Here is a 24,098-nt window from a genome sequence, read left to right as displayed (position 1 = left end):
GTGTGGGTCCTGGGGAATCAAACCTGGATCCTTTGGCTTTGCAGGCAAATGCCTTAACTGTTAAGCCATCCCTCCAGCCCGACTTTTATTTTTAACAAGTGACATCTATCTGATTGGGAAAACTCAAACAGCTGTTTTGTGGAAATTAAGGCTGCTAACCCCAGGATCAACCAAGACCATTTTTTTTTCTGATATCTTCACTTTATAGAAGAAGAAAATAAGGTCTTAAAGGCCAGTGGACTGACCAGGGCCCTTGTTGTGGGCGTGTGTCTTAAAGCAACTTCACTTCCTCCTGAGAGCTTTTGGTCTGCAGCATCTCAGGCACCATATTCTTCACCACCAAGCTTTTACCATTGCCCTCTCTCCTTTTAAAATCCATTTGAGGGCTGGAGAGATGGCTTAGTGTCAGAGTATTTGCCTGTGAAGCCCAAAGACCCAGGTTCAATTCCCCAGTACCCACGTAAGTCAGATGCACAAGGTGGCACATGCATTTGGAGTTAGCAGCGGCTAGAGGCCCTGGCATGCCCATTCTCTATCTGCCTCTCTCTCTCTCAAACAAATAAATAAATAAAATATTTTAAATTATGTGGTGGGAGGGAATATCCAGAGGCATTGACCCCCTACAATACCTGACAGTTGCTCTCATAATTCATAACTCATAGCCCACAACCCCATGGGGAATACCAGCCATCCCACTAAGGAGGGCCCTCAGGGGAGTGGGGGCAGGGAGGAGGGAAATGATGGTACCAACACATGATGTGTCCATACAAAGTTTCTACTTAATAAAAAGATCGTGTGTGTGGTGTGTTGTGTGCATGTATGTATCTACATATACACACATGTGTATATGTGGGCGTGTGCATGAGTGTGCATGCATGTGGAGGGCAGAGCTTGGCACTGAGGGCCTTCGTTGATTGCTCTCTGCCTTATCTACTGAGACTTAATCTCTCACTTGAACCCAGAGTTCACCTGTTCAGCTAGGCTAGACTAGCCAGATTACCCAGAATCCCTTGTCTTGGTCTCCTGAGTGCTGGCATGACAAGTGAGCAGCCATGACCGTCTGACATGGACCTGCTCTCAGGGTCCTCACGCTTGTGTGGCTAGTGCTTTACCCACTATGCCACCTCCAAAATGCCCATACTCTTTTTTTTTAACCCAAATAAAACATTCCAGTGATGAAAACCATAAGCCATAAAAATCACACATCACTAATTTCTTACACTCGCCCTAGTACCTCCCCTCTCCCGACACCTGAACTCTCTGCTGACTCTTGCTTTAGTCACTTGTTTCACTTCAGCACATGAGGCTGGAAGCCCATTCTTTTTAATATTTGATTTTTGTTTATTTATTTGAGAGTGCGCACAAGAGAGAGGTACAGAAATAGGCAAGGAGAGAGAGAGAGAATGGGCACACCAGCGCCTCCAGCCACTGCAAACAAATTCCAGATGTGGGCGCCCCCTTGGGCATCTGGCTAACGTGGCTCCTGGGAAGTTGAACCTGGGTCCTTTGGCTTTGCAGGCAAGTGCCTTAACCACTAAGCCATCTCTCCAACCTCTTTTAAAAAATATTTTAGTTTGTTTTATTTTTATCTTATTTGTTTGAGAGAGAGAAAGAGAGAGAGAGGAAGAGTCAAATAGAGAGAGAGAATGGGCACGTCAGAGCCTTCAGTGGCTACAAACAGACTTCAGATGCATGCTGGCTTAATGTGGGTCCTGGGGAATTGAACCTGGGTCCTTTGGCTTTGCAGGCAAACTCCTTAACCCGTAAGCCATCTCTCCAGCCCCCATTCTTTTCAAACAACTGCAAGGCTCTGTTACTTTTCCACAATGAATGTCTTTAGTTTCTCCATGGGATGGGGGGAGCATGTGCATTGTTTTGGGGGTTTTGCTGTCACCAAGACTCCATGCTTCATTTTCTGAACCTCGCATAGCATGAAGTTCCCCTTCCTCCAATCACTGTGGACATGTGGATTCTGCCTGCTATCTATTTTAGAGCTGCTAACCTAGGAGACATTTAAATTAAGTAGTAAATCAGTCCTTGCCATTATGCTAACAGTCACCGTATTAATGAGATCTTCCTTTGGTCAGGAAGAATTATGTCCATTTTCAGAAGACCTACATGGATAAAAGTTCTCCAAACATGTTTCTTCAATGCTTTATCTCATTGAAACAGGGTTTATGGAGTTCAGGAGGAGTCCTTAAGCCCCAAACCCCGAGTTCATGTCTGTTTTTAGCCAAAGAATTGGGATAAACAAGACCGAGAAGTAGAATTTATAAACCAGTACATTTTTTTTTTTTAAATTTAGAAATATCAGGGCTGGAGAGATGGCTTAGCGGTTAAGCACTTGCCTGTGAAGCCTAAGGACCCCGGTTCGAGGCTCGGTTCCCCAGGTCCCACGGTAGCCAGATGCACAAGGGGGCGCACGCGTCTGGAGTTCGTTTGCAGAGGCTGGAAGCCCTGGCGCGCCCATTCTCTCTCTCTCCCTCTATCTGTCTTTCTCTCTGTGTCTGTCGCTCTCAAATAAATAAATTAAAAAAAAAAAAGAAATATCAGACATAAGAGGGAGTAGGATGGTTTGAGAACCAAGGAAGGGGCTCACATCATGTGGGGAGAAGGAGAATAGAATTCTAGAACCCAGGAAGGGAGAATGGATACACGATTGTCGTTCAAGAGGACAAACTTGGGCCCTGGAAGCAAAAATGTGAAAAGGTTTTTTTTTTTTTTTTTTTTTTTTTTAAAGGCGTGTGCTTTTAAGGAAATTAAAGGCCATGAAAATAGTAACAAGCTGTCAGAGTGAGAAAGACCTGGTCTTACCGGTGCTGGAACCTAGACATGGAGATACGAACAGCCATCAAGCCAGAAAGGGAATCCGCCCACAAACACAGGTAAGACTACGTATTTGAAGACAAGAAACTGGCATCCAGAAGAGGTTGGCACACCTGCTAATGTGTGAAAGCCAATTGGCCTGGACTCAAAAAGGGGGTCCAAACACACCTGGGTGGAGCTCACCCTCAAGGCAGAGCTGTGATTGGGTGAGAGGAGCAGATACCGAAGTCTGATGTCGGGTTCCCCCTGTGTGAGCCTTCCGTAGCTGACTACCCGTACCAAAGCTACCTGACTATCCTCTCATCATTTGTTTCAGACAGAAGGCTAGACACAGTTAAAAAAAAAATAGCCATGCACTTAACACAAGGTATATTTCAAATGGTAGAGAATACCAAAAGGCCAGTCAATGAGCTGTTTTGGGGCAGTTGCCCCAAAGCATGGTATAGGATGTTAGGTACTTGGTAGAGAAAGGCAGCCCCAGTCTCACCCTTGAGCGTCAGCTTGTCTGATGCATCCAGTTGAGACCATAACTCAGCGAAGGCCCATGCCTGGGTCAGAAGGGACTGTCTACTTGAAACAGTGGTGAGCGCTGTCTCACCACACACCCCAAACCCACCACACACCTAAACAATGGAAGTATGAAGCTTTTAGAGCACACCAAGGAAGAAGGTGTTTGTGTCCTTGGGTTAAGGAAAGGTTTCCTACACAGGGCACTAAGATATATGCCAGCCATATGGGCTGGGGAGATGGCCCAGCGGATAATGCGCTTGCCACACAAGCCTGAGGACTTGATTCCAGAGCCCCAGCACCCACAAAGATGCCGGGTTGACATGGCTGCCTGTGATCACATCCCTGGGAAGTGAAGACAGCAGAGGCCTCGGGCAAGCTGGTTAGTTGGATTGTCAAGCTCTGAGCTCAAGTGAAAGGCATTCCCAAAGTCAACCTCTGGCCTTTGCATACACATGCTTCCACACACATATGAATAGCACTTCACACACACACACACACACACACACACATACACAAATGTTTTTAGGCCTGGAGAGATGGTTTAGTGGTTAAGGTGCTTGCCTGAGAAGCCTGAGGACCCATGTTTGTTATCTCTCTGGATCCCACATAAGCCAGACTCACAAAGGTGAGGCAAGCGCATGCCCACGAGGTGGCGCAAGCATCTGGAGTTTGATTGCAGTGGCTTAGGCCCTGGTGTGTCAATTCTCTCTAAAATAAAAGAAAAAAAATGTTTTTTTTTAAGCCATAAATGAAAATTCATTATGGATCAGTTCAGTACTATTTCTGGCAAATCCTACCTACTAGGTATATAAATCTAGTTTAAAGATTAGTGAGGCTAACGGAGGATTAGTCTGCTCAGGCTGCCAAGACAAAACACAGAGGTGGGGGTGGGGAGGTTGAGGGAAACAGCAGAAGCATATTTTCTCCCAGCTCGCGTGGCTGGCTGTCCAGGATCAAGGTGCCAGCATGGTTGGGTTCCGATAAGGACCCTCTGATGTGCAGATGGCCACCTCCTTCTGCTGTGTTCTATCATGCAAGGAGAGGGAGGGAGAGAGATTTCCTTTGGGAGGGCAGGGAGGGGCCTGAGCCTCACTGTACAACCTGGGCTGGCCTCACTATATAGACCAGGCTGTCCTCAACTTGTAGTGATTCTCCTGCCTGTCTCCAGAGTGCTATAGAGTACAAATGTGTCTTCTTCCTCTAATGTCACAGTTCTACTGGATTAGGCCCCTTATGACCTCCTTTAATTTTAATTATCTCATAATAGCCCCATCTCCACACACATGGGGAGTTAGGGCACAAGCATTTGAGGGACACAGTTCGGTCAGTAGCAGATGGCCACATATTTTCATAGTGTCATATGTGTTATGATTTATAATACAATCATCTCTTGTACACACAGCATGTTGCTTGCACTCAGAGCTTCTCAGATTTTGTGTTGTGAAATAATTGTGTGTGTGTGTGAAAATACTGTTTTCTCCAACAAAACTGAGCCCTCCAGAGTCCATTCGTATTGTGCTTTTTTTTTTTTTGTATTTTCTGTAATATATTATTTATGTTCTTGGCACAAAACCTTCCACACAATAAGATCTGTTCTCAATTGATGTGTTTTTCATCGGGGGATAGGGAAAATGTTTCCATTGGTTGCTAATTTATTTGTGTATTTTTAAAAACTTTTATTTTTGTTTATTTGAGAGCGACAGACTGTGTGTGTGTGTGTGTGTGAGAGAGAGAGAGAGAGAGAGAGAGAGCGAGAATGGGTGCACCAGGGCCTCCACCCTCTGCAAACAAACTCCAGATGCATGCACCCCCTTGTGTATCTGGTTTGCATGGATACTGAGGAATCGAGTCTTGAGCCAGGGTCCTTAGGCTTCACAAGCAAGCACTTAACTGTTAAGCCATCTCTTCAGCCCTAATTTGTGTAAGTTTAATTAAAAGTGAATAGAAGGTTTTAATTCACTTTTCCCTTCCTTCAAAAATATAGAGCAAGCATGAGGAGGACTTAGTGGGTGGGAAGATGGTCCATTTCTTGATCTGGGTGGTAAATATACAATCTGTTCATTTTCTAATATCTAACTCACCAAGCAGAATGCTTATCATTCACATACCTTTATATGTTGTATGTCAAATAAAACACATGTGACATATGCACCACATATCATGTATAAATCCAGCTGGATAAGACATTGTATTGATAAGAGTTTGTGGAAATGATTATGCCCATATATTACTTATAGAAGTATAAATTAGTATAACTGTTTTGGAAGGAAAGTTTGTCATATTATCCAAATTGAAAAGACATTTACTTTTCTTAAAAAATTGCATTATGGGCTGGAGAGATGGCTTAGCGGTTAAGCGCTTGCCTGTGAAGCCTAAGGACCCCGGTTCGAGGCTCGGTTCCCCAGGTCCCACGTTAGCCAGATGCACAAGGGGGCGCACGCGTCTGGAGTTCGTTTGCAGAGGCTGGAGGCCCTGGCGCGCCCATTCTCTCTCTCCCTCTATCTGTCTTTCTCTCTGTGTCTGTCGCTCTCAAATAAATAAATAAATAAATTTTTAAAAAAATTGCATTATATATTTATTTGAGAGCAACAGACAGAGAGAGAAAGAGCGTGAGAGAGAGAAAGAGAGAGAGAGAATGGGCACGCCAGGGCTTCCAGCCACTGCAAAAGAACTCCAGACACGTGCGACCCCTTGCGCATCTGGCTAATGTGGGTCCTGGGGAATCTAGCCTCGAACCAGGGTCCTTAGGCTTCACAGGCAAGCGCTTAACTGTTAAGCCATCTCTGTAGCCCAGAAAAGACATTTACTTTTGTCTAAGGGCTCATCTAGAAATGAACCCTGTATTCTATTATAAAATGTACCAACAAGCTGATGTTCAAGATCATTCACTGCACACAACTGAAAACAATAAAAGAAAGTACAAATCCATTGCACACCAGCAAATGGAATATCATTCAGACGTGAGAGAGAGGCAGGCAGATCTGCTGGTTCCGAAGGGTCTGCAGCCTCTCGACCACTTCTTGTGTGTCCTGTCTGTGAACAAGCCCATCATTAGAACTGTGTCTATCACAAGCAGGAGCCTCCTCTGCATGGTTATTAACCACTACTCACTCTGTGGATCTTACCTGCACACAGAACCTCACCTGACAAAAGTCAAGACACGATTCTTGCTGCTGTCTCCCCTTCTCACCTGGGGGGTTCCAGAGCATCCCGTGACTGATAGGTTTGTCTTTCTTGTCTTCAAACCAAATTATGAGCAAAGGTCAGACTCCTCTTCTGTGATACAGAGCAAAGTAGGTATGTCACTCTTCTGCTGGTGGCCTTATTAATTGAGTTTAAACCACAAGAGAATTTGAGCATCTTTTTTTTTTTTAACAATGAAACATTCAAAGTCCTTTTGTTCTCTTTAGTCTCCCCTCCCCCACACCAACCAGGGCAGCAAGAGAGTGAAAGGTGTCTCCGGTTGTCTTCAGCCAGATGTACAAGAGCTGGTTGTCACACTCAAGGGACATGATCTGAATTGCAAAGGAGGGGACTAAATTCACTCTAACATTTGCCTTAGATCTGTAACCAGGAGATTGCCAGGACTAACACCTTATCTCAGAGTGATTGGAGACCCTCAGAAGGAAACTGTGACAATGCAATCAAAAGTGAGGTCTGGGGCTGGAGAGATGGCTTAGCAGTTAAGCGCTTGCCTGTGAAGCCTGAGGACCCCGGTTCGAGGCTCGGTTCCCCAGGACCCACGTTAGCCAGATGCACAAGGGGGCACATGCGTCTGGAGTTCATTTACAGTGGCTAGAAGCCCTGGCACCCTGGCAAGCCCATTCTCTCTCTTTCCCTTCTCTCTCTCTCTCTCTCTCTCTCTCTCTCTCTCTCTCTCTCCCTCCCTCTCCCTCTCTTTCTCTGTCACTCTCAAATAAATAAAAATAAACAAAAAAAAATTTTTTTTTAAGGTGAGGCCAGCGAGGAAGAAACAATAGCAGCCTTTGAAGAAATCTACCGTGCTTCCTAATCTCCTATGGCCATTTGAAAAATGACAAAAGGGACCACATGGCTAGGAAGAAAGGAAGGCTGAGACCCACGTTAACAAAATTTTGTAACAGGCACTTTATACAGACTTTAAAAAAAAAAAAAAAAAGACACATTCGGAGGGTGGTGGGAACAAGCAACCACGAGGCTGAAGAGATGGATCAGTGGTTAAAGTGCTTGCTTGCAATGCCTGACAGCCTGGGTTCTTCCCCCAGTACCCACATAACGTCAAATGTACAAAGTGGGGCAGGCTTCCGGAGTTTACTCACAGTGGAAGGAGGCCGTGGCATGCCCATACTCACTCTCTTGATTTCTCTCTTGCTCTCTCTCTCTCTGTCTCTTTGCAAATACATAAATAAATACACAAAATATTTACAATAAACAGCCTGAGATTCTCACAAAGATAAATAAATAAAACAGAAACAAAGCATGGCGGCACAATTTGTACTTCTAGCACTGGGGAAGGGAAGGCTGAGCTAGGAGGATTAGAAGGCCAACTTGGGCCACATAGTGAGGTCCTGCCCCCCCCCCCCCAAAACAAACAAAGACCTCTAGGAATATCGCCATGATTTCATCTAGCCTATCCATTTTAGGCTATATGGTCTTGGAACTGAGGGTATGGCTCAGTGGGCGAAGGCACTTGCTTGCAAAACTTGCAAGCCTCGGTTCAATTTCCCAGTAACCTAGTAAAACCAGATGCACAAAATGGTGCGTGCATCTGGAGTTAATCTGCAGCTGCAAGAGGCCTTGGCATGCACCCATTCTCTTCATTCTCTGTTGCTCTTTCTCTCTGCTTATGAGTAAAGAAGTAAAACTGTTTGTTGTTTTTGCTTTAAGAAAAAGAACATATGACCCAGACAGAGCCTAGGATGAATCTCTGAAGTCCCCTGCTGGGTCTGCTCACCACCTGGTCTCCTTGACTGAGTCAGCTCTGCTCTGGAAGCAGATCAGCTGGCTTCTGTCCCACTTCTGTGCTTGGCAGAGCTGGGCCTGCCGGGCACAGGGATGTGGGCTATTTACCCTTTCCATGCCTCAGTTTCTTCATCTGTGAAATGGGGAGAATGTTAATTAGGCTTCCTGCTATGGCTGTTATGGGCACTAAAAGCACTTCAAAGAGGGTCTGGTGCACAGATGTTTTATAAACATTAGTCAATTCAATCATCACTCCAGCTTCTGCATCAGGAAGAGTCATTTTGAAGTGGGAAAGAGTAAAACCAACATGGAGGACTCTGTATTGTGACCCTGCCTTGGTCCTGCGTCCCACTTAAGGGCTAATGTAAAAAGTCACTTCTGGACTGATGGAAGTTCAAAATCCTCTGTGGTAGGATTCAAAGAGTGGTGCTGGGCTAGAGAGATGACTTAGCAGGTAAGGCACTTAACCCAGGTTTGGTTCCCCAGGACCCGGGCAAGCCAGATGCGCAAGGTGGCACGTGCATCTGAAGTTCATTTGCAGTGGCTGGAGACCCTGGCACATCCATTGCCCCCCTCTCAAATAAATAAATTAAAATTAAAAATTTTAAAAGATTGGTGCCATGCCATGTCCATGTGGCTGAAAGCAGATCCCAGTGTGTCCTGGAAGGGGGGGAGGTCGCCTCTGGTGGCAGCATCTCTGGACATCCTGGCTATGCGCTGGATCTCTGCCTGGCTCCACCCCGCAAACGAGAAGCAGAGGTCTGTAGAAAAGTGTGGACGTTTCTTTTAACACAAGTAGCGCGTAGTAGCAAGGGTAGACTCTGGCAGTCACCACTTAGACTCCCAAATACTCCAGTTGGAGAGGAGTGTTAATGTTAATTTACTTAAGGACGTTTGCTCACCTGAAAATGGCATCATAGAAGGAAACAGATTCTCCCTTTGCTAACAGGATTAGGCTCACTCCAGGCTCACCAGGTAAGGGATGTTTCCTTCCTAAAAGTGGAAATCTTGGGAAATCTGAGTCAACACTGTCCCCTCCAGCTCTCCTAAGGGCAGGTTCACAGTGATGGCCAGGATGCCCACTAGCTGGTGGCCACGAAATCAGGTGGAAGGTGGGTGTGGAGTGCCTTCAGACCTCCGGTCTAGCGACAGCCTCTGCAGGGACACTTCCTAGGGCTTTTGATCTTTCCCCAGGAGCTGGCCAGGGCCGCCTTCCCTTCTCGAGTATTCTTCCTCCTGGTTTATTTATTCTATCTGCTTTCTTTTCTCTTTGGCTTAGAGCTTTGGACGCCAGTTTGGGATGAAGCATGCGTCCTGGGGATGTCCTGTCTTGGAGCAGGGCTGGGAGCCTTGGCCAACCCCGCACGTGGCTGGGGAGGTGAGGGGTCTTTACCTAGCTGGAGGATCAAGTCAGGTCCCTCAAGGAAGGCCTTCAGGGCCCACCAGGAGGGCTGAAGTGTGTTAGCCTCTCCCAGCCACGAGCATTACCCTGTGATTTGATCTCCTCCCCATGAGGGTCTCAAGTTGCCAACCTTAATCTCCACCCAGCCTTACCATCTAAGTGGCTGGGCCTCAGCTCTCCATCTGCGCTCCTTAAATCCTATTTAGGGTCTTAGCGCCCAGCCAGCCCGCCCCTTTACACCCACTTGCAAATGTCATCCCCGTGCGGCGCGGGACAGGACAGACCCCAGCCACCTTTGAGGCGTTGGGAAGAGTGGCTAAACTGGGTGCAGGAGACCGCCAGGGGAGCGAAGGAAGGAGGGTCCTAGTAGAGCGGGGGGGGGGGGGGGAGATGTCCATCAATACAGTTCAGGGTCAGGGCCAAGATCAAACAACAGAGTCCTGGGCCCTTCCTGCAGTCACCCAACTCTTAGGCCGGGGGCGTCTCTAGGTCCCTCCCAGGTCCCCAATGTAGGTCACCAGCTGGGACAGGCGAAGCTGGGGGCTGTCTGCTCCGAGGGTGGGCGAGGAAGGAATTGTTTCAGACCCTGCCCTTCTCTCTCGCACTGCCTTGTAATTCCATCCCCCAGGCGGGTCCGGCCGCCCAGCCTCCCGCGGCCAGTGTGTCCCTCCCCTCGGCCTCCGGCGTCCACCCCCCACCCCCAGCCCCGACAGCCCAGCCGCCCAGGACCAGCTCCATTCCCCGCACGCAGACCTCCGGTGCTGGCTGGCTCCCTCCTGGGCCTCCCGGTGCCTCCCGGTCCAGCCTTCTTCGTCCTCCATCTCCTCCCCGGCCAGGGACGCGCGCGGGTTCAATTCCCCGCGTCCCCCGGGAGACGCCCTTTCCCCGAGCGCCCGGGACTTGGTGAAACTTTCCAGGCACCGGAGGTGGAATGGATCCCATCGCAGCCGTCTGGCTCGGGCTCCTGCTCCTGGCTGCCAGCCTCCGCCCCGGCGCTGCGTCTCTGCGAGCCGCCCAGCGAAAACCAGGTACCGTGCCCGATGCGCCCCGGGGTCCGCGGCGCCCGCGTCCTGACTCCCCGCTCCCTGGCGGGCAGAGCAGCATCTCTGCACCGACCAGCTCCAGCTCTGCCCACCGCCCCCCTGGCTCAGCAGAGACCGGGCCTCGTCTCCTCCTCCCACCCCAGGCCAGGTTCCAGGGACGATAGGTTTGTTAAAAGAATTGATGGCTTTTCCAGGGCCAGCGGAGGCGGCGGGCTCTGGCAAGGGACCCCCCAGACAGCAGAAGAGTTAGGGCAGCTATCACACTGCCTGTATGAGAAGGCTGAGTGTGTGCGGAGAACCAGGCTCCTCCTAAGGTCTCCAAACACCGTCCTGAATTCCTGTGGCCCTGATCCAGCCATTTCCTGTTGAGTGTCTGGGGTTTGCCTGGAGCCCCTCCCCCCCCCCCACCGCACCCCAGCTCGCTGCGCTCTGCCCACGCACGGTGTCGGGTCTGCGCGCTCTGCTCGCCCCGCGGGTAGGATCCTCGGCCACCCTGCGGAGGCTCGCTTAGAGGGGATCTTGTTTAGAAGTCTCGTCTTTGCTTTGCTGTTCAAACAAAGATGTATGCCTTGCAGCCTCCCACAAAGGATTGGAGAGAACTTGAAACCACAATAACTCGCAGCTCTTCTAAGTCTACAGGTTAAAAAAAAAAAAAAGTCTATATTTGTATATACTTGGAATTGGCCTGCGTTCTCAGATTATTCAAGGTCGAACATTGTAAACACCAAAGTTCTAAACATTACTTCCCAATAACAATCTTTATTCTTTCTTTGCTAGGACCCTATTTAGAATTTGGGGGAAAAGAAGGCTACTTCCCCCCCCCCCACACACACACTTAGCTTATTTTGTAAGTGGAGGCTGTCTTATGGGATTAATTATATCTTCAGAACAATGGAAAACAATATAAACTGTTTGAATGCAGTCTGCAAAACCTCACAGAAAGTGCCCTTTTCCCTCCCAAAGGTTTCTCCAAGAAAGAGGCAGTGCCTGCCACAGTTTATCAGAGGGGAGAATAAAGATCGGGGCAGGATTTTTCCTTAGCAGCTTAAATATTTTCCCTGCTCAGGGATCTATCTGGAATGGAGCTACTTGTTGCCTATTAGCTCTGTATCTGTCGTCACCTGTATCTAGTTACCTGCCTTGACATTTAGGACCATTATCAGAATCGGCACCACACTTATGTTAGGAGCGATTCCATTTGCGCACTATTCAGCCCATTCTGGCAGTAACAGCGGCTGTCTGAGATAGCGTTGTATTAAACTGTTCTCATCTCACATGGCCCCATATGCACATTTTCAAGCGCTTCAATAAAAGACTTCTTTCAAACTTTCCTCCTTGGGAGAAACACATCACCATCAATTGCATTCTGCAGGTTTCTTCACAGAAAGCCATCCAGTCCTATTTTCTGAACAATACATACTTATATCTGCAGTTCTTAGCCTGAGTGGTGGAGGCAATGCTCTCTGAAGGGTAGATCTATTTAAGCAGAAATTTTAGGTATTTTTTTACAAAAGCCTGCTATATGAAATTGTGCATATAGTTTCTACTAGTTCCCTCCTTCTCTCCCTTCTAAGTTCCTGTCCTAATTTTTTTTTTTTTTATCCTATCTGGTTCATTCAGGATCTTAATCAGTTATTCAAGCCACCAAGATGTCATGTTGGCTTCTGGTTTTATTTGAAGTGTCTTTTGGATAGTGATTCTGGAAACTGGACGTTTTACATATGTTTGAAATATTAAATACATGAAACTCAAAGTGGAAGGTGTGTTTAAACCTGATTCATCCTAGAAGAGTGTTTTTTTTTTTTTTAATTACTTTATCATTTTCTTCAGACACTGGCTTTCAGGTTGGAAAGCTACTCTGATTAAAATGAAGGCTACTTCATAAACTTCAGGGGAAATTTCCTCATGGGCTCATTTACATCCCTTGGAAAGACTAGTTTTTGATCCGTAAAATTGGTCCAGATTAAAAACTGAATGTGTCCCAGTTGGCTTAGACATGAACAGCAATGAGCTCATTTATAATCTTCCCTAGACACCAGCAAACCCTGCTCAGGTCCATAGAGGGACATCTTGGTGCCTTGTTTCCTCTGCTGAGATTGGTTTGCGTGCAGCACTTTGAAGGTGGCGCATTCCAGAGCAGCCCTGTTTGTTTGTTTGGCTGTTCTTCAGGTTACTAACTCCACTTCTGATAAGTATAGCTTTGTTGGAGAAGTCTTGGATTCCAATTATCCTGAAAATCCTCCATCCCCACCCTCCTCTGATTAGAAAAAGACAGGTGGCTTCTTCAAAGAGGACCTTTCCATCCCTCTACCCCACCCCAGTCATTGTGCGTAGCACTGAGCTTTAGTTGAAAAAAAAAAAAAAAACTCCACATCATTTGGGCTGGAAAGATGGCTTAGCAATTAAGGCACTTGCCGGCAAAGCCAAAGAACCCAGGTTCGATTCCCCAGACCCCACATAAGCCAGATGCACATGTGTCTGGAGGTGATTTGCAGTGGCTAAAGACCCTGGTGTGCCCATTCATGCTCTCTTTCTCCCTCTCTCAAATACATAAATAAATAATAAAAGTAAAAAAGTATATATATATAAATAAAGAAACCTCCACACCTGCCAAGACTCACAAGAAATGGCAGTTTTCAAATGAACGCACATGAAATAATAATAACTAACACTAATTAAGTGTTTGCCACACTGTTCTGAGAGCTTGACAGGTACTGATTTCTTTATTCAACCCAGTAGCTTTATGAGACGCATGCTGTGAGCATATTTGTTTCATGGACAGGGAAATCGTGGCTTAGAGAGGTCAAATACCTCACCCAAGGCTGCACGAAGACTAAATGGTGGAATGAGAATTTGGAACAGAGCCCGAGTCCATAGCTGCCCTCTTTGCACAGACATATAACCCATTTGGTGCTGTGTCTTGGAGGCTTATGCCCCAGTGACAGAACCCTGCAGCCTATCCTATTGCGTCGGAATGTGCCTTGCCCACAGGTCGTGCCTTGGCCTCCAGACAAAGTAGCACCTGTCACGCCAACATGGAGTTTGGCAGCCAGCTACTGTCCCCTCATCTCACCCGTAAGAGTCAGAGAGTAGGGCTAGAGGGATGGGTTAGCAGTTAAGGTATTTGCCTACAAAGCCAAAGGACCCAGGTTCAATTCCCCATAACCCATGATAGCCAGATGCACAAGGGGGCACATGCGTCTGGAGTTTGTTTGCAGTGGCTGAAAGCCCTGGCATGCCCATTCTCTCTCTCTCTCGCTCGCTTGCTCGCTCTCTCTCTCTGTCAAATGAATAAATAAATAAAAATTAAGGGCTGGAGAACCGGCTTAGTGGTTAAGCACTTGCCTGAGAAGCCTAAGGACCCCAATTCAAGGCTCGATTCCCCAGGACCCACATTAGCCAGATGCACAAGGGGGCACATGCATCTGGAGTTCGTTTGCAGTGGTTGGAGGCCCTGGAGCACCCATTCTCTTTCTCTCTCTCTGTCTCTTTCTCTCTCTGTCTCTATCAAATAAATAAATAAATAAATAAACAACATAAAGAAAAATTAAAAAAAAAAAAAGAGCCAGAGTAGCCTTACAGGGTAATGAGAGAAGACTTGCTTTCCTGTGTTGAACTTGGGGTCTGGGAGGGCAAGGGGGACTCTGCAGTCTCTGAGGGTAGAAACAAGAGCTGTGAAGAGTGGGAAAGTGGAGGACAGCTCCATCATCCTGGTATCCTTTCTCCTATCTCCTTGGTGTGGATCGCAATTTGTTAGAAAGATCTCATTTCTTTTCAGATAGTGATTAGAACTCTAGACCTGGAAGCAAATGAAAACTCACTTTGCAATGCAGCTGACGGAGTGGCTTGTCCGAACTAACATCAGAAGCTGCACTGGGATCGTACACAGATCTTGTCCACAATAGTCTAACCTGGCACTTTTTTTAAAAATTATTTATTTATTTATTTGAGAGCAACAGACACAGACAGAAAGACAGATAGAGAGGAGAGAGAGAGAGAGAGAATGGGCGCGCCAGGGCTTCCAGCCTCTGCAAACGAACTCCAGACGCGTGCGCCCCCTTGTGCATCTGGCTAACGTGGGACCTGGGGAACCGAGCCTCGAACTGGGGTCCATAAGCTTCACAGGCAAGAGCTTAACCGCTAAGCCATCTCTCCAGCCCATAACCTGGCACTTTCTTTACCCTGAGTTTCCCGAAAGTGCAAGAGGAAGGGAAGGAAATTCGCCTATCTTCTGTGACCAACACACAGCAAACTATGCACATTCCCACAGGCAGATCTGTAACTCTTGACTTTATTATCATGATCATTTTTAGTCACGTTTACTGAGACGGAACTTAAATCATCAAATGTTCTTCCTTGTCAGGTGTGGAATTCAGTGCGTTCTAAGAAATGCACATGAGACCCTTAGCCTCAGCCAGCAGCTGCCAAAACTACCCAGTGGTACCTATCTACCTACACCTACTTGTACCCTTACATTCAACCACAGGGTACCTGCCCGTGAGCTCAATTTTCTTGGCTTTTGTTTTTACCTGACAATTGAAATGTATAAAGCATTTTCGTTACTCAGAAATAAAATCTCCTGCCCTTGGTAATCTCTGCCCTCCTGACCCCTGGCAACTGGTGATCTGGATTTGTCCTTGTGGTTTTGTCTGTTACGGAACGTTGTATCAATGCATCTCTGCCTGCTCACATTTAGCACAGTGCTTTTCAACCCCATTCACTGCTCACGCCCGTGCTTTGATTCTGCACTATTGCCCAGTGATAGTCCACTGGGTGGATCTTAGATGGCCAGTTGGTTTAGCCGCGCACTAGGCTTTTAAGCTGTCCTCAGCCTGAGGCTACTGTGTGTGGGGCCGTTCATACAGACGTGTACGGCTCTCTGGGTGGATATGTGTGTGTTGAGCATTATAAAGACACATTGAATAGTTTTGCTATGTTCCTAGAAGCAGTGTATCATGTACAGCTGCTCTGCAAGCCTATAGCACTCAGGATAGCTGTTTTTTTGTTATTATTTTTATTTTATTTATTTATTTATTTATTTTTATTTTTTTTTTTTTGAGGTAGGGTCTCTAGCCCAGGCTGACTTGGAACTTACTATGTAGTCTCAGGGTGGCCTTGAACTCACAGTGACCCTCCTACCTCTGCCTCCCGAGTGCTGGGATTAAGGGCGTGTGCCACCACGCCCGGCTGGTGATGTAAGCTTTGAAAGTACCAGCCCCCAGTACATGGGGTGCCCTTTTATTTTCTTAACTGTGTCTTTCAAAAGGAAGAGAAATTGAATCCTCATAGATCCAAGTTTTATTTTTACTTTTTGGTGAATCATTCTTTTTTGGAGAGTTTAATTCATGGCTTTAATAACTAGAAGATTCTAGGACTCATAATCTCCAGCTAACTTTTGCATGGGCCACAAGATGTAAGTGAAGGTATATTTCCTTGTACAGGTACTGACATCATTAGGCAAGTGCTCATGTATTTGGTGGTGGGAGGCAAAGTGGTCTGTGCCTTAAAGACCCTCTGGCCATGCTGGTGCCATGAAGACCTGCTTACAGCTTCTTCACATGGTTCTGACTGCAGTTCTTACTTGTGACCCTTCCATGGCACGTCAGGGATCTGGTGCCAAGGGCCAGGATGAGTTCGGGTACGGAGGCCCTGAGGGCTAAAAGGCTCATGCCCCTAGTCTTTGAGTGTGGAATTGCTCTTCACTGAAACAAAACTACAGCATTATTCTACTCTGGCACAGTCGAAGGGCCAGAGAGGATATATTGGACTTGCCTTTCTCCTGCCTGTCCATTTTGTCTGGGATCCTCAGGTAGAAATTAAATCCAGATTTCAGAGTTCAAGCTTTTCTCTGTAGACTCTCCTTAATGAGACGTACATAGGTCCCTAATTGTTTTCCTCTCTGCTTTCTTAGTTTTTCTTAAAAAAAAAAAAAAATTAGAGCTGGGCATGGTGGTGCACGCCTTTAGTCTCAGAACTTAGGAGGCAGAGGTAGGAGGGTCACTGTGAGTTTAAGGCCAGCAAGGAACTATAGAGTTCAGCCTGGGTTAGAGTAAGAGCCTACCTAAAACAAACAAACACACAAACAAACAAACAGGACCTGTCCAATTCCTGTTTGGGCTGGAGAAATGGCCCAGTGGGTTAGGGTACTTGCTTGCAAAGCCTGAGGTCCTGGGTTCAATTCACCAGTACCCACATAAAGCCAGATGCACAAAGTGGTGCATGTGCCTAGAATTCCTTTGTAGGAGCAGGAGACCCTGCCATGTCCATTTCTCTCTCTCTCTCTGCTTGCAAATAACTAAGTAAAAATTAAAATAAAGTAAAACAAAACCTATTTATTTGAGAGAGGAAAGTATGGCTATGCTCCATGGCCACCTGCTGCTGCAAACAAACTTCAGAAGCATGCATCACATTGTGCCTTGGCTTCACATGAGTTCTGGGGAAGGGAACCCAGGTCAGCAGGCTTTGCAAGAAAGCACCTTTAACCTCTGAGTCATTTCTCCAGCCCTCGGGATTTCTTTATCCATATAATTGAATAACATCGAAGATCTAGGGGGAACTCAAAAAGGAAAAACAAACGCCTAGGGGAGAAGAGTTAGCTCACGGACTTGTTGCATCTTGTTGGTTGAAGGTGGAGGATGTAGGTCCCGCTAGGGGTCAGGAATCAGAGCTCATGTTGATCTCTTTCCTGAAGGCTACCTGGAACTCACAGGAGCCTGGTTATATTTTATCCGTAGCTCTCATCCTGCTACGGGGATGTCTTCTGAATGCCTCTTGCTTTCCTTTTTCAATTCTAGTCCATTGCGGTGAGAGTCCAGTTTGTATTCCTGGTTGAGGTAAAACTGGAGCTCACAGAGATCGCAAGGCGTGTGTGGATATGTGGGTATGTGTAGCTGATAGATGATAGACGACAGATAAAAGAAATTATAGAGGGTGGGATTCATAGCGCACGTGTGTGTGCGCACACACACACACACACACACACACACACGCATATGACATCTAGGAGGACCTAGCTAGTCATTCTTTGTGCAATTCAGGAACGGTGGCAGGAAAGTCCTCTGACTATTCATCCATCAACTCTCACCCCATCTTTGTATTTCTATACCATGTCTAATAGTACAAAGAAACACTTCTCTGCCTGTTTCTTTCTCATTCTCTCTCTCTCTCTCTCTTTCTCTCTCTCTCTCTTTCTCTCTCTCTCCTTTTCTCCTTCCCTTCCTCTCTCCTCCCTCTATTTCCTCTGATTCTCTGTGATGCCAAGGGGCAGAGAAGTTCTGGTCATTGGTAGCTGCAGTTTAACACAAGGAGGCCGTACTTCGTACCTCTCGAGGAAGAGCGACTCGGCCTGAAAGGAGTCAAGGAACCGCTTGCTTTTTGTTTTGTCTTTTCCCAGAGATCGGAGTTTGTGAGGAGTTGTTCATGGACTACTTTGTCCCAACCTCCATGCAGGAGAGTCAGTGTCCCAGCGTGTCTGAGACCCCTGCGTCTGTGTGGCTATCCTGTGGGTGTCACGTGTCCCCAAGCCTCACCCACTGTACAAGTAGGACTATCATTTTCCCCAACTGAATGAATGGCATGATGTCTTTTGAAGGTTTTAATTTTTTAAAATCGTTCTTTATTTATTTATTACAGACAGAGGGAGAGAAAGAGGGAGGGAGGGAGGGAGACAGAGTGGGCACACCAGGGCCTTTAGCCACAGCAAATGAATTCCAGATGCATGTGCCATCATGTGCATCTAGCTTACATGGGACTCAGAGAATCGAACCTGGATCCTTAGGCTTTGCAAACAAGCGCCTTAACCGCTAAGCCATCTCTCCAGCCTGTTTTTTTTTTTTTTTTTTTCTTTAAAATACAGGATCTTGTATAGCTCAAGCTAACCTCAAACTTGCTATGTAGCCAAGGTTGGCCTTGAACAACGGATCTTCCTGCCCCCACCTCCAAGGGCAAGGATTACCGGTGTGGGCCACTATGCCCAGTTTTGACGGCAATAGTGCAACTGAGCTGGTGAAATCTCTTGATGGATGTGGTATGTGAGGCTGCACATATTGGAAGTCACCTGTGACTTTGGGGGTAGAAAAAGGGAAAGGAAAGGGGCAGGTTGTAGGAAAAGTCCGCAAATGCACCTTTGATTCTGTGACTACCTGTGAACTTCCCCTTTGAAGAAGGACCCAAAGCGTGGGTTCCAGCTCCTGAAATAACCTTGCAGAACCCCTCTCTTTCAGAGGGGAGAGGGTCTCAGGTGGAAAAGAATCATACCAACTTCTGCCAGCAGAGGGCGCATTTCCAGAGCTGGACCTGGCCAGGCACATACAGAAGTCCTCCATGTCGGCCTTTTAAATTGGACTGACATGAGACAGGTCACAGTCTACACTTGGTGGCTGGATTCCTCTGTCTTCCCTTTCTCCCCCATACTTGCACTCCACACCGCTAGTCTCCGCTTAGTTCACAACACACCAAACTTCCTGCCAGAGACAAGACAGGGCTCTCAAGCGACCGTGCTTAGACCGCAGTGGGGTTTTTGGAGGGTGAGTTTGGAGCCCCTCTTCTGGGTTTCTGTGTTCATTGCCCTCAGGGCTTTGTTAGATAGCCCAGGTTGATCTCAAACCTGGCATCTCTGCTTCAGGCTCTGAAATGACTTGTGGCTTTCTTAAAGTACCAGAATTGCATTTTGAAATAAAATTCTATTTATTTATTTATGAGAGAGAGAATGGGAATGCCAGGGCCTCCAGCCACTGCAAACGAACTCCAGAAACATGTACCACCCTGTGCATCTGCCTTTATGTAGGTACTGGGGAATCGAACCTGGATCCTTAGACTTCAAAGCAAGCACCTTAACCACCAAGCCATCTCTCCAGCCCCTGACTTACTATGTTTCTGAGCTGCCTTTTGACTGGGGGCCTTGCTTTTACAGAGGCTGACCTGGAATTCACTCAGGATGGCCTCAGACTCACGGCGATCCTCCTTACCTCAGCCTCCTGAGTGCTGGAATTAAAGGCATGCATTACCACACCCAGCCATTTTAGTATTTTTATTTGTTTATCAGAGAAAGAGGCCAATAGAGAGATTGAGGACACCAGGACCTCTACCCACTGCAAATGAACTCCAGATGCACGCACCACTTTGTGCATCTGCCTTTACATGGGTCCTGGGGAATCGAACCTGGGTCTGTTGGCTTTGCAGGCAAGCGTCTTAACTGCTGGCTATCTCACCAGCCCCGAATAACATTCATTTTTCCTGAGCCAGGCCCTCCACGCCTTCTCTTCCCACTTGCCCTTTGGGGAAGAGAAGCCCACCGCTGCAGCATCGACATCCTTGCCCTCCACATCCCTTTCAGCCCTACGAAGCTGGCTCACATATCCTCCAAGGCTGGTTCTCTCTGACAGAGCAAGAGAGTGCACCTGTTGATGGTCAGAAAATCTGGGCCCTAGCTGTGATACTGTTTTATATTAGTTACTTAGTGACATTAGGTGAGTTCTATCAGCTCTGTGACCTTCCTTCATTTTCCTCATTTGTAGAAAACAGGTTAAGAAAAAGGTCTGCCTTATAGGATTGCTTAGAAGAAGAAATAAAGCAATACATGTGCCAAAGCATTGGGAAGAATTAGAAGCCTGATGTTGGAAGGCAGTGAGCTTGTATTGTTTAACCTGGCTAAGAAATATATATGGGCACATATATTTACCAGGTATCCTAATAAGCCCATTTATGATTTTATATGCTCTTATATTTTTCCATGTGCATTCATGTATCATTGCATATGATTTAATTTGTATCAAGTTGTAAGATATGTGAGGCAAATGAATTTATAAGTCAGGAACCCCTTTGATCAACTCCATCCCTTGATTTTAAGTTTGGAAAATGAAGTGGCCAAGTGTGTGGCTTCCCTTGAATGATGACTCTTGTAAAATCGCAACCATCGGGCCGAGGGATGTCGAGGGCAAAGTTTCAGAGGATGTGGTGGGGGGATAGGGGGGATAGAAGTCAGTGCACCTCTTCGTGAAGCTACTGAGCTGAGAAGTGGCTCAGGGGGACACAAGGGTCAGCAGGACAGGGTCATCCTTGAGCCACCGCTAGGGATACAGAAAGATAGCCCAGACTCTGTCCACTTCCTGCTAATGCGTTTTCACATTTCCCACCTGTAAGAGCCCCTCCCCCCACCTACCCTGGGTGCCCCACTAGCTTGCTTTAAAAATTAAAAGCAAAGCAGACTAGTGCTTTGAATGGGCACATGTGCTCTATGAAGTACGTTGTTATAGGCTGAGCGTCCATAAATGCCAAATCTGAAACTCAGAGTTGCTCTGACATCCCAAACTCTCTGAGTCCTGACGTGATACCTCAAGTAGAGACTCCCATGGGTGACCTCGTGTGCAAAACTGAGCTCCATGCACAATTATTTAAACTACTGCATGAATTACCTTTAGGCAGTGTTTCTAAAGTACATATGAAACATACATGTGTTTTGTGTTTAGACTTGGCTCTCACCCCCAGGATATATCACCACGTATATACAGAAATTCCAAAAAAATAAAAAAATACAAACCATTTATGTTCCTAAGCACTCTGGATAAAGGAAACTCACTCTACATAGCAAACAGTGGTCAGTGTAACTAGCTTCACCTCAACCAGCCAGACCCAGCCGGGATAGACTTTCTGTCACTTCGATCTCATTTCTCTCTCTCTCTTTTCTCCATCCCCCTGAAGACACTTGATATGTCCCCCCCCCGCCTTTTTTTTGTTCTGACTCTGCAAATCCTGAGCAATTTAAATTTTAACACTTGTGTTTGCTGACAGGGCACCCCACATTCCCAAATCAGATTTAATGCAGTGTTAATGCTATTTATTTTTCTTGGTGCAATACGTTTATATTAGTCACTTAACTGTTTACACTGTGCAAAAGGAGTCGTATCAGCAGGCACTTTTCTGTACCATCTGGGTAGTTGGGAACATAATACTTAAACATAACCTGCATTTAAAGCCTCCCTTAGACAGATGGCTAATTTTATTGATTTAATCTTACACTTAGGGATAGCTCCCATGATCCTTTGCTTGTAATTCTTGGAGTGAGCAGAGAAATAAATAAGATGGGTGATGGCTGTGAAATAGGTGTCTGTTACATTGTCTGTGATTTATGTTTTAAATACTTCCATAGACACACTGGCCAAGTGAATTGCTTTAATCTCTACCCTAGGGGAGTTTAGTTCATGTTTGAAGTAATCCAGGCAAGAAGGCATCACTTTGGTATAAGAGTTTACATCTCTTTTCATGCCTTGGTAACAGTGTCATTCCAGACTACTAACTCTGCCCTACGCAGGCATCCGCCTTCCAGGGCTGGCTAGTTATGACTGTAAGAACGTTACTGCAAAGTTGTCTCTCAAAGATGGGTGCAAAAATATATCATATGAAGCCGGGCGTGGTGGCGCACGCCTTTAATCCCAGCACTCGGGAGGCAGAGGTAGGAGGATTGCCATGAGTTCAAGGCCACCCTGAGATGACAGAGTTAATTCCAGGTCAGCCTGGACCAGAGTGAGACCCTACCTCAAAAAAAAAAAAAAATATCATATGAGCTGGAGACATGGCTTAGCGGTTAAGTACTTGCCTGTGAAACTTAAGGACCCTGGTTCGAGGCTCAATTCCCCAGGACCCACGTAAGCCAGATGCATGAGGTGGCGCTTGCATCTGGAGTTTGCTTGCAGTGGCTGGAGTGCACCCATTCTCTCTTTCTTTCTCTGTCTGTTGCTCTCAAATAAACAAACAAACAAACAAAATACATCACATGTGGTGGCTCATGCCCATACCTCTAGCACCTGAGACCATCTCAAAACAAAACAAAACAAAAATTCCTATTAAAGGATCTATTAATCAGTATAAATTATGCCAGGCACAATGTTTTTATTATAAAGTCCATGATTGGCCCCAAAGTTCTCACATGTCTCTCTAGTTTTTCCTGGACAGAGTGAGATTCCAGGCAGCCCAGTTCTGTGTTTCTTTCCTGTGACGATGAACTCATTTGTTCCCTAGATGGTTTGCTGGTCCTGTCGTTAAAATATTGATGGACATACCCCAGAGCATGCAATCAGATGCTTGTATTAAGCTAATTAGCGTCAGTTGCTGTAATGAACAACTTCACACTTTGGAGGCTCCACACAGCATTTCTTTTCATGCATGCTCAGCCGAAGTGATTGTTTCTGGTTGACCATCTTTTCTGGATGGCTGTCCTCTGTGGCTACTGTATTCATCCTGATTTGAAAACTTCTGTCTTCTGATGCCCGCATCTTCACAATGGACCTCAGAGAGGGGAGCCAAAGAGCTGGAAGGTTCGTGCCAGAGAAGAGCATCATCTTATAGCTCCAGTCCAACCGCCAGGATGTGGGGAAGTGTCCTTCAGCTGTGTGCATGGGAAAAACGTGAGCTGGAGGTGACAGATTGTTTCTGATGTATGATTTTAGTGTTCCTACCAAATTTGCAAAATTTGCAAACTTGTATGAGAATTTTTGTGTCTTTTTTTCCTGTGGCTCTATATGTATGTGGCAGAATTTGACCTGGAGTTTACTTTACCTTAATATATTATTTATCTGATATATATATGTATGTATATATATATATATATATATATATATAGAGAGAGAGAGAGAGAGAGAGAGAGAGAGAGAATGGGCATGTCAGGGCCTCCAGCTACCGCAAACAAACTCCAGATGCATGCGCCACCTTGTGCATCTGGCTTACGTTGGTTCTGGGGGATCAAACCTGTGTTCTCAGGCTTCACAGGCAAACGCCTTAACTGTTAAACCATCTCTGCATCCCCTGGAGTTTACTTTTTTTAATATAATGTACAACTTGGTTGACAGGCAAATTATTTAGTCATGTGCTGTTACAATACCAGAAAATACTTGAGGCTAGTTATGTATAAAAAAAACAGATCACAGACTGGAGAGACGGCTTGGTGTTTAAGGCACTTGCCTGTAAAGCCTAAGGACCTGAATTCAATTCCCCAGTACCCACATAAAGCCAGATGCACAGGTGGCGGAGGCATCTGGAGTTTGTTTGCACTGGCTAGAGGCCCATTCTCTCTCTTAAATAAAGAAATAAATAAAATACTTTTTAAAAAAGAATAGAGATCTATTTTAGCTTATAGTCTTGGTCCAAGGTCATGGGGCCTGCATCTGGTGATGTTATTCCTGGTAGAAGTCCTGAAGACGGCCACCATCAGGCCCAGAGAGAGAGGGAGCATGCATGTGCGTGTGAATGCGTGAGAGAAGGGGATGAGGAACCTGTGCCTGCCTCTTTTTATAAAGGCACCAGTCCTTAATCATGGGGGCTGCACTCTTTAATGACCTTAGGTCATCCCCATCACCTTCCAAAGGCCCCACCTGTAGGCACTA

General features: G+C 46.4%; 1 protein-coding gene across 1 annotated transcript in view; it reads left to right on the top strand.

Moving 5' to 3' along the window:
- The first annotated feature begins 10,368 nt into the window (after positions 1-10,368).
- Positions 10,369-24,098, top strand: part of Egflam (EGF like, fibronectin type III and laminin G domains) — a 218,036-nt gene continuing 204,306 nt past the window's right edge. The window contains exon 1 of the mRNA XM_045132990.1: positions 10,369-10,707. Within this exon, the coding sequence (XP_044988925.1) occupies positions 10,611-10,707 (97 nt within the window). The 5' untranslated portion in view covers positions 10,369-10,610. The remainder of the gene's footprint in view (positions 10,708-24,098) is intronic.

Source organism: Jaculus jaculus, chromosome 13, assembly GCF_020740685.1.
Source record: "Jaculus jaculus isolate mJacJac1 chromosome 13, mJacJac1.mat.Y.cur, whole genome shotgun sequence".
NCBI classification, from domain to species: Eukaryota; Metazoa; Chordata; class Mammalia; order Rodentia; family Dipodidae; genus Jaculus; species Jaculus jaculus.
The sequence above is the reverse complement of the archived record's forward strand: the minus strand, read 5'-3'. Positions and strand labels throughout refer to the sequence as shown.